This window comes from Filicampus tigris, chromosome 20 (assembly GCF_054856515.1).
Source record: "Filicampus tigris isolate MCC_2025a chromosome 20, RoL_Ftig_1.0, whole genome shotgun sequence".
Classification (NCBI taxonomy): Eukaryota; Metazoa; Chordata; class Actinopteri; order Syngnathiformes; family Syngnathidae; genus Filicampus; species Filicampus tigris.
The window spans coordinates 4,444,435-4,454,868 of record NC_141236.1 but is presented as its reverse complement, the minus strand read 5'-3'; the positions used below and the strand labels follow the sequence as shown (position 1 = coordinate 4,454,868).

Below are 10,434 nucleotides of genomic sequence, written 5' to 3'. Positions count from 1 at the left end.
TTACAAAAGCTAGCTCAGGCTAGGCAGACTCGGATCGGTAGACCGGACAAGCACAGGACACAGGGCAAGTCAGGATAGGAGGAGGTAGAGGGAGGGTGGCCAGGATAAGAGGAGGAGGGGAAGTCAGGATAGGGGGGCCAGGATAGGAGGAGTAGGTGGAGGTAGGCTATGAGAGGAGGTAGAGTCCGGCCAGGCTGGAGGAGGCTAGGACAGGACAGGAGGAGGTAGTGGCCGGCCGAGACAGGACAGGCTAGGACAGGAGGAGGTAGTGGCCGGCCGGGACAGGACAGGCTAGGACAGGAGGAGGAGGAGGAGGAGGAGGTAGTGGCCGGCCGAGACAGGACAGGCTAGGACAGGAGGAGGTAGAGGCCGGCCGGGACAGGACAGGACGAGGAGGAGGTAGTGGCCGGCCAAGACAGGAAAGGCTAGGACAGGAGGAGGTAGAGGCCGGCCGGGACGTGACAGGACAGGACAGGAGGAGGTAGTGGCCGGCTAGGACAGGAGGAGGAGTAGGCAGAGGCCGGCCGGGACAGGAGGAGGTAGTGGCTGGCTAGGATAGGAGGAGGAGTAGGCAGAGGCCGGACAGGACAGGAGGAGTAGGCAGAGGCCAGCTAAAACAGGAGAGGAGGAGGCCTGGACAGGACTAGCTAGCTCATGATTAACTGTAGAGGGAGAGAAGCAATACAAATTTTTTTGTCCTCCACCTCTCCTTGCTGGTTACACCTCTACCTCTTCTTGCTGGCGCTACCTCTACCTCTCCTTGCCACTTCCTCCTCCTGTCCTAGCCTGTCCTGCCCCGGCCGGCCACTTCCTCCTCCTGTCCTAGCCTGTCCTGCCCCGGCCGGCCACTTCCTCCTCCTGTCCTAGCCTGTCCTGCCCCGGCCGGCCACTTCCTCCTCCTGTCCTAGCCTGTCCTGTCCCGGCCGGCCACTTCCTCCTCCTGTCCTAGCCTGTCCTGTCCCGGCCGGCCTCTACCTCCTCCTGTCCTAGCCTGTCCTGTCCCGGCCGGCCTCTACCTCCTCCTGTCCTAGCCTGTCCTGTCCTGTCCTGTCCTGTCCCGACCGGCCTCTACCTCCTCCTGTCCTGTCCTAGCCTGTCCTGCCCCGGCCGGCCACTACCTCCTCCTATCCTGGCCCCCCTATCCTGACTTCCCCTCCTCCTCTTATCCTGGCCACCCTCCCTCTACCTCCTCCTATCCTGACTTGCCCTCTGTCCTGTGCTTGTCCGGTCTACCGATCCGAGTCTGCCTAGCCTGAGCTAGCTTTTGTAAGGGATGTGTCTGGATTCGAACCCAGGTACGTTAGGTCTCCATTCCACATCACTGACCACCAGGCCACGGGAGGAGTGAAGGTGACACCGCCACCTGCGCTTTTGTCTTTTCCAAGCTGACAAACGTCCCGTTGAAGATATATGGACAAGGAGCATCTTAGCTTTAGTATTCTCAGCTGGCTGTGAGGTTATACTAATGGCATTGTACATCTGAGGACCCTGGTTCGAATCTTGGTTGTGCCATTCACTTTTCCTAGCTGAAAACAGCTACATGCGCCTGTCCTGTCCCGCTCACACTGTCCTGTCCCGCTCACACTGTCCTGTGCTGGTCCGTCCATCTGAGTCTGCGTAGCCTGAGCTAGCTTTTGTAAGGGTTGTGTCTGGATTCGAACCCAGGTACGTTAGGTCTCCATTCCACATCACTGACCACCAGGCCACGGGAGGAGTGAAGGTGACACCGCCACCTGCGCTTTTGTCTTTTCCAAGCTGACAAACGTCCTGTTAAAGACATATGGACAAGGAGCAGCTTAGCTTTAGGATGCGCAGCTGGCTGAGAGGTTATACTCATGGCTTTGTACATCTGAGGACCCAGCTTCGAATCTCGGTTATGCCATTCACTTTTCCTAGCTGAAAATAGCTACATGCTCCTGTCCTGTCCCACTGTCCTGTGCTGCTGTCCTGTGCTGCTCCAGCCCGGCCATCCGAGTCTGCCTAGCCTGAGCTAGCTCTTGTAAGGGATGTGTCTGGATTTGAGCCCAGGTACGTTAGGTCTACAATCTGCATTACTGACCACCAGGCCACGGGAAGAGTGAAGGTGACAGAACCACCTGCGTTTTTGTCTTTTCCAAGCTGACAAACGTCCTGTGAAAGACATATGGACAAGGAACAGTTAAGCTTGTGAAGTCTCTGATGGCTGAGAGGTTAGAGTCGTGTCTTTGTACACCCGAGGACCCTGATTTGAAACTCGGGTGTGCTGTTAACTTTTACGAGCTGAAAACACGCCCCATTGTTGAAGGTATATGGACAAGGAGCAACTTTGGTATTCAGGTCAGTGCTGGCCGAGAGGTTAGAGTTGTGACTTTGTCAACCGGAGGTCCTTGGTTCAAGTCTTGACTGTGCAGAATGTGAATCATCTTCACCATGGTGATCCTTCCAATGTGTTGCATGTACACTGGTGTGACAAGTATCCTTTGATTTTTGTTAATCAAAGAATAAAACAAATCTTACGAACTTAGTGTCCTTGTCCGGTCGGCCCATGCAAGTCTGAGCTGGCTTTTGGCATTGTAAGGGATGTGTCTGGATTTGAAGCCAGGTAAGTTAGGTCTCCAATGCACATCATCGACCACCAGGCCACAGGAGGAGCAAAGGCAACTGCGCGACGTGAGCTTCTGTTTTTTCCATGCACACGTGCCCCATTGGTGAAGATATACGGACAACGAAAGGCTTTCACTCTCAGGTAACCGCTGGCTGAGAGGAAAGACTTTGGGTTTGTCCACCTGAGATCCAGGGTTCAAACCCCACAATGACATGTCATGCCTTTCTATGTGATGTATGCAACTAATCCTCACCAAGTAACTGTGCAATGTATGCAACTAACCCTAACCAAATAACGCATGCACACAACTCACCCTGACAGTGTCATTCTCTCCACTGTGCAGGATATGTTTGTAATGTTAACAGGGTTAGGGTTCTATAGTGTATGAGTTTGTTCTCATTGTTAAGCTCTTTGCATATACACTAATGTATGGTCATATTTTTATATATATATATTTTTTTTAAGTCATCAGGATCCACATTCTGGTACACTCTTCAACCACTGCAGGACTGGAGCAGAAAATCCTTTGGTAGTCTGGAAGGCAGATTGTTGAAGATATATATAGACGAGGAGACACATCACGCTTCAGGTCACAGCTAGCTCAGAGGCTAGTGGCATGGATTGTGAATCAGAGGCTGTGGGTTCAAGCCTCACATACGTCTGTGCATTGTATGCAAGTACACTGAATCACAGATGTCCAATGCATTTGCGTACATACTTACATAAGTGTTTACTTTTTGGTGTATACAAGGTCGTATACTTTAGAAAAAAAAACACCTTACGATACCCTTACCTCGTCTTCGAAAAAAGACACCTTACTATACCCTTACCCCGTGTTTCAAAATAAAAACGCCTTACTATATATACCCTTACCTCTATTTTTCTGCAAAAAAAAACACCTTACTATAGCCTTACGATACATTGTTGTCTTTTTTCACCCCCAAGAAAACATATGTGGCCTTTTCGCCCCCCAAAAAACACCGTACTATACATTGTCCCCCACCCCAAACACTTTACATGGTCTTTTTTTTTCTATACACAGGAGGTTGTGGACCTGTGGTTGGGGTGAAAAGATTGGGAGGCAGCTGCTTGGCAACGTATTTTCTATGAATTACAATTACGTTCAACGAAACATGCGATAATTACCATCCCAGATTTTACATTTCATCGCTCCAAACTCATTTACTGACTTCAGCTCAATTGGCAGAGAGGGTTGAGGGTCAGTGGAAACGCAGTCTCCTGAATGCGCCAAAACCAGACTGCATTGATAAAAAGAATGACAGACAACAGACACACAAGAAGATTTATTGACACATTGTTAGACCGCTCTAAAATGAGATAGCTCATCCAATTCACAATTTTAATTCAAGTACAAAAGCACTTTCAGAACACACAGAAAGGAAGCTTTACATGTCGCTTCAGACAAAAGAAAATACAAACATGTCAAAACAATATTTCAGAGAATAAGTTACTCCAACAAATCATTGTTGCCTTGACACACGGCTCAGTACAAAATGCTGTTAGTGTTAATCAGTGCACACCCAGTGAGTTAGTGACAGAGAGGAGACAAACACACCAAGTGGAGGAAGGGAAAAAAGAAAAAAAATACTCTCCCTATTGTTGACGCTTTGCCCTCCGAGCACCGTAGTGTCTGCACCTCTCGTTGGGGAACGCTACCAAGAAGAAAGAACGTAACAGGCCTTGACATCCATGTTAACGTGTACGACTTTGATACTCACCTCAAGAGCCGAACTGTTCATCTTGAAGCCTTCGTTCCTCTTTTTCATCACATCAATGGCCTTCTGAGCCCTGCGAAGAGAAGGGGGGGGGAGGCGGGGGTTAAGGCATTGTGTGCCACTTGCTTCTATATTTGCCATGCGTTTTGTTACCTTGGTCCAGCCTTGCACCCGGCTCCTCTTCCACCGTTGCTAAACAAGCACATAAACGAACAGTATTACTTTTGGGACAGTCACTTTGATTTTGACACATACTTCTGACCCTGTTGTGGTTCTCCCAGGTGACTCTCATACCTAATAGTTTCTGCACCCCGCTGCTGAAACAGCGGTGATACTGTAGTTGGACATCACAAGCAGACACCCTAAGCAGAAGGGGGGGGAAATATTAATCATACGACAACTAAACATGGCCAAAAATCTTATGAAGGTTCGCGTCAACTGCAGGCTCACCACTGGCTGACGAGAGGCGGACACACGAAGCTGACTTTTGACCCATCTGGCTCCTTCTCCACCCTGCAACAAGTCAAGCGCATTTGTAGTGAGGGACCAATCCCCTTCCAAGTGGGCAGCATTTCACACAATGTGGTATTCTACGATGTTACCTCAAGACAAAATGAGACTCCATTTCCTGAGTGGAAACGCATCAGCTCCGATCTTGTCCAAGACACTCGCTGCAGAATCCACACGGCAAAAGCATCAGAACCAAACGGGGAGCGTCAGTTGCGTCTTGGAATGCAACGTCTCCTTTGCGGCTTGCCCTCGTCTGTCGGATGCCGCCTGGTACCCGACTCTCTGTTCATCCCACAACATGCAGGAAGTGAACACAGAGGGAAATGAGGTTGGACGAGGAGGACAGGTAGGACCCATGACTTTTGGGCCTTTTCTTGATTTTATGTGTTCAATCGCTCTGTCTGAGCTCAACAACAACATTGTAGTTGTGCCACTTGTTTTTCTTTGCCACGTGTGTTGTTACCTTTGCGGGCAGGGCCTTTCCTTCCATCCGGCTCCTCTTCCAGCCTGCAAAAGAAGCACCGACGCACAACATGACACTTGTGCTCATTGCCATGATATTGCCACACATTTGCACTTGTACGCTGCCGCGGTCGGACGCGGTGGGCTCCGTCCCGAGCGGCTCCTTCTCCATTCTGCAACGACAAGTCAAGTGCATTCGTGGAGCCCTTCAAGCAAACCCACAGTGGACCAAGGTTCGTGACACCACCACCTCGTGAAGTGAGCACAGACGGAGGACGGAACCCCTTCCCGGATGAGCAGGCGGAAACAGTTCACACAATGTCAACTCAAACAGCATTTCACAAGATTTCAACACGACAGGCAGACTCCTTCAGGGAAGCCGTTTTTCCTCATGACATGGCTGGCTTGCTGGGTCTGTCGACGCAGAAGAGTCCAGAGCGACGCCTCTCGGGGAAGTGGTGCGCCTCAGACTTTGTCCCGATTACGGCTGCAGAATCGTCAAATAAAACAGATTAGCATAGTAGTATGTCACTTGCTTATTTGATTGAAGCGTCAACTTAGCCTGTTACCCTCACTCGTGCGTCTTTTTGTCCCATCCGGCTCATCGCCCAGCCTGCAAAATGCATAAGCCGCTATTCGTTGCGTGCTGCGCACGATTTCCCTCGTCCGGCCATTCTTGCTGCCTCTCGGGCCGTCCCACTCCACTGCTATCCTGCAAGACATCAACAAGGGGGGTGGGGGGTTTAGTTGGGTAAATCCGACTGAAAGGGAAAAATATGAAGCAAAACAAGCAAAGACATGACTCGCACAGCCGAAGATCTGCTGAAGGTCGAAGTCGGCGCGGACGAAGGCGCTCCGGCAGTCGTAGGTGGCGACTGGGGCTTAGCCGCGACTCAACTGGACAGTCGGCCGGCGAGTACGATGCCCTGCTGTTGGGCCAAAAACAAAAACGGGCACGTTTGGTCCACATTGCTTAGCCCGACACTTGCGTGATTGAATGGCATTTGTCGGCTTTCCTTACCCGACTTTTGAACCAATCCGACTCGTCCGCCAGCCACAGCCGCAAAAAGGAAGAAAACAAATATTGGTTATGTACGGTCACTTCATTTGTCGAGGTACTCCTTACCCTGGGTCCAGAGCCTCTGGTTTCCGCTCACCTCCCCAACCCTGAAACACACTTTCATATTTAGTAATGCACGTAACATTTTTCAGACTCGTACAAAGCCTGCCTACGCTGTACATGCCAGCTTTCCAATCGACCTCCTCAAACAAAAAGCTGCTATGGATCCAGACAAGCCAAACAACTAGCTGACCAACTCCAAGATTCCTTGCCAAAGAGCAATCAACCTTACAGACACGTGTCCCACCATCGACTGGAAAACATTGTCCATCAGACCTTTCTGAGATCGATCAACCGGCAACAGCAAAAACGCTCCCAACCTACGCGCAACCAAGGCAAACCACAAAGCTCACTACTCTGCCCCCTCCTGTTCAACATTTACAGGCGACCCTTGGACAGATCATACTCACGTGTGCCGCTTGATGCTTCATTTGTGGAACTGCTCCTCTTCTTCATCCGGGCCCTGCTACCCCAAAAAAAAAAAACCCGAACGTTGTAGTTGTGCCCCTTGCTTATCAAATTGCCATGTGCTTTGTTACCTCTGCCCAGCTTTTCCATTCATCAGGCTCCTCGTTGACCCGACAAAGCTGCTTTTGTGCATTTCTGGTCTTCACACTGCTCTCGTTGTCTTTGGTGTTTCCCGTCCCAAGCAGCTTCTTCACACTGCAATTTGAAATATATATTTGGCACCTCACACGCATGTCATTTGTGTCTTTGTTGGTTTTCTCACCCTCGTCTGGTGGATCTTGGTGCCTCTCGCTCATCCCACTCCAACGCCGCCTTGCAACATAACCCACAAGAAAACGCAGGGTACAGTACAACAATTACAGGTTTGGAAACAAACTCAACTTGCATGTTCAGAGTAAACGTACAAAAAAGATAAAGGAAATACAAAACTCGCCATCTAGCCAACCAACATTTCACACAATGCGGTGTTGCACAATGTTAATCAAAACAACACGAGACTCCATTTCATGGGGGAAGCGCTTCTTCCTCACGGCCGGGTGTCAAAGAAGTTTTAGTGTTGATCACTATGACTGAGTGCACCCTAAAACCACCACACTGCACATTAGCTCCTTGACGCTTACATTTGTTTGAAGAAAAAAGAAAAAAAAAAAGCTTTTCCTCCCACTCAGTTGGAGCAACGTTTCAGTGTAGACAGTGAACATGTCACTTCAGCTCACAAAACAGTTTCTGTTGAGGCATCGATGAAGGTTGCACATTTGGACAGTCTGTCCCCTTCCAATTGGACTAAAACAAAACAAAAAAAAAGAAATCAGTTTAAACAAGACGGAATCAACTTGTACACTGTTCCATCCATAAATGTCAAACAAGCTGAAACTTTACACAATTATTTTCACCTGGTCTGAGGTCCACCTGCTTGCTTTGTATTGAAGGAGCCCTGCCTTCATATTTAGTTCTGCAAACAATCAACAGAAATTACATTTATAACAGAACATGCGAATGTTGTAATAATTACAGATACTAGCTAAAGCGACGGTTTCGAGAGAAAATACATGTGAGATTTTGCTGCCGAAAATACATTGTGGTTGACGACAGTGAATTAGCATCCAAACGAATACGTGAAATGTATTGAAAGATACTTGTCATCGGCACAGGTACATATTAAGACCATTCATGTTTTCTTTTTAGCACAACTTACCTCAGGTTTGCAGTCCAAAATTACAGCATGGCATGAGGCTTTGCAGTCCAAATCGGATGAAGTGTCCCCTCCGACAGGAAACTGGAGAAATGAATGCTTGCAAAAGGGTTTTTTTTTTTTTTTTAACCGGCAGCGGAAGAATACAGTCTGGATTTTTTTTTACCATTTGGAGCGGAAAGGGTTTAAATGAAAATTCGTGACAATTGGCGTGAAGGGGTACACCACATTCACAAGTTTGCAAAACATTCATACCACCTGAAATAAAGTGCACCATATTCAATAAAACCCCCACACAATGAGTTAAACAAGTAACATTACAGTTCAATTGCAGAGTACGAAGGCATTGTCATTGACAACAATGAAACAAAACAAAAAAAAAAATGCTGGCCAGCATTAAAACAAACCAAAATAATTTGAAATCATGGCAAAACAAACAGAGGACAATGTGCTAAATCAAGCAAAGGGAAGTGAATTGACATTGCTGTGCTCAAACCTCAAACGCTGTTGCGTGCCTCAAGTGTGCAAATCCTTCAACAAACAAAATGTCATTGGCCAAACGGCCAAAAAATGACAAATATTTGCTCGTGTGCTCACTTACGTGAGAAAACGCCAAGCAGTCGGGCGCCATCTTGCCGCAACCGTGCACTGCACTCGACGATTCCCCTTCTGCACACCTGTTCCAAATCACCGGCAGGCCTCACGTCACGTGCACCAATCCATGCCAATCTTTTGTTTCTGCTTGTTCAAACGAAGTTGCGTGCCTCAAGTGTGCAAATCCTGCAACAAACAAAATGGCATTGTGAGAAACGGCCAAAAAAAGACAAACATTTCCTCGTGTGCTCACTTACCCGAGAAAACGCCAAGCGGCCGGTCGCCATCTTGCCGCACCTGTGCGCTGCACTCGACGAATGCCGTTCTGCACACCTGTTCCAAATCACCAGCAGGCCTCACGTCACGTGCACCAATCCATGCCAATCTTTTGTTTCTGCTTGTTCAAACGAAGTTGCGTGCCTCAAGTGTGCAAATCCTGCAACAAACAAAATGGCATTGTGAGAAACGGCCAAAAAAAGACAAACATTTCCTCGTGTGCTCACTTACCCGAGAAAACGCCAAGCGGCCGGTCGCCATCTTGCCGCACCTGTGCGCTGCACTCGACGAATGCCGTTATGCACACCTGTTCCAAATCACCGCCTCACGTCACGTGCACCAATGGAAGCCAGCCTTCTTCGTCTGTTTGTTGATCGGCACTTTGCACACTAGCGCCACCTGGTGACGCGTCATGATGACTAAAAACTATTTGAAGTCAGGGCGAGATGGTTGTTATGGTTGAGACTCATTGCATGCACTAACCCTGCACGCCCTCTTGTGGCCCAAGGGAGTTACTGTTTTGACGTTGTAAAATCAACGATTCCAAGCCCTTTCTCCTTCCTTTCTCGCTCTGAAAGCGAAGCTAGTGGCTACTACACTACTTCCCGTGCTTCCTGCAGCGCGAACCAACGGCTGAAAAGCGTAAAAATTGAACATTTAATATTGAAACTGGAAATATGGAAATTCGAGCCCTTTCCAGAAAACTCCACATATGTTGTAGTTTATTTTTAAAAGGGGCGTTAAAATGAATATCCTCTTTTTGTTTCAAAAATGAAAATTGAAAATACAACCCTAAATGTGTTTCTTGATTTGCGTTTCACAATAAAAAATAGAATTAACGTAAGGTACACGGACCCAGTTTGATGTTCGATTTTTATTTCTACAGCGAATATAGCGCGGGACACAAATGGCAATTTTTTGGCTATTTATTTTGGATTCCCGGAAGTTGGCACCGACTGCATTTCTCCTATTGACCAGGAGGTGGCGACAATGTTACGCCTGAAGACGATGTAGCGTTGTGGCATGAAAGCCAGGTTGCCTTACTTTATGACATGTGATTCACTTAATGGGACGGTGGAGCCGGGATGGCCACGTTTTCACTAACAAGTTCATTTTATACATTTTTTGATCAGGAAAATGAAAAGAGTTGTCATTTTCTATTTTATCAATAAATTTGGGAGAAATTAGTTAATAAGTGACTCTATGAATAACGCCCCTTGTTAATGAGCAGAATGGCCGCGCCCCCTACCGTTCTATCCTTGTTCGGCCGGAGTCACGGGATGAACCGATTCCAAAATCTCCATTGGAAATCAATGTACTTTCACTGCTTATAACGTCCAAAAATGGCGATCGATTGGCACCAAAATTTATGTGGACATCTCTACTAATGCCCACTTCAACATATCAAAAGGATTAACCTCTCCGTGGCTGATTGATATGAGAATGAGGAAATGTGGAAGTCAGCAGAGGCACATAGGCTGGAACCAGAGCA

The 10,434-nt window shown here is 48.0% G+C and overlaps 1 protein-coding gene across 9 annotated transcripts; it reads right to left on the bottom strand.

Annotated features, from left to right (window-relative positions):
- Window positions 1-3,873: 3,873 nt before the first annotated feature.
- On the bottom strand, window positions 3,874-9,525 carry LOC147127924 (uncharacterized). Of its 9 annotated transcripts, none has more exons than XM_086019887.1 (19): window positions 9,174-9,525; window positions 8,924-9,102; window positions 8,674-8,852; window positions 8,076-8,156; window positions 7,774-7,832; window positions 7,143-7,663; window positions 6,952-7,075; window positions 6,823-6,875; window positions 6,420-6,732; window positions 6,314-6,354; window positions 6,102-6,221; window positions 5,862-6,004; window positions 5,294-5,779; window positions 4,923-5,112; window positions 4,771-4,833; window positions 4,615-4,682; window positions 4,474-4,512; window positions 4,324-4,393; window positions 3,874-4,257 (listed from the first exon to the last, which is right to left on the bottom strand). In XM_086019887.1, the coding sequence occupies exons 9-13, from the start codon at window positions 6,495-6,497 to the stop codon at window positions 5,682-5,684; spliced, it is 480 nt and encodes a 159-aa protein (XP_085876013.1). In that variant the 5' UTR covers window positions 6,498-6,732; window positions 6,823-6,875; window positions 6,952-7,075; window positions 7,143-7,663; window positions 7,774-7,832; window positions 8,076-8,156; window positions 8,674-8,852; window positions 8,924-9,102; window positions 9,174-9,525; the 3' UTR covers window positions 3,874-4,257; window positions 4,324-4,393; window positions 4,474-4,512; window positions 4,615-4,682; window positions 4,771-4,833; window positions 4,923-5,112; window positions 5,294-5,681. The 9 variants fall into 9 exon arrangements, 6 of the variants coding, with proteins under 6 accessions (XP_085876013.1, XP_085876017.1, XP_085876014.1 ...); XM_086019891.1 differs by having other exon boundaries at window positions 6,420-6,875; window positions 7,143-7,192; window positions 7,501-7,663; XR_015084070.1 differs by having other exon boundaries at window positions 6,314-6,459; window positions 6,823-6,878.
- Between the last annotated feature and the right edge of the window lie 909 nt (window positions 9,526-10,434).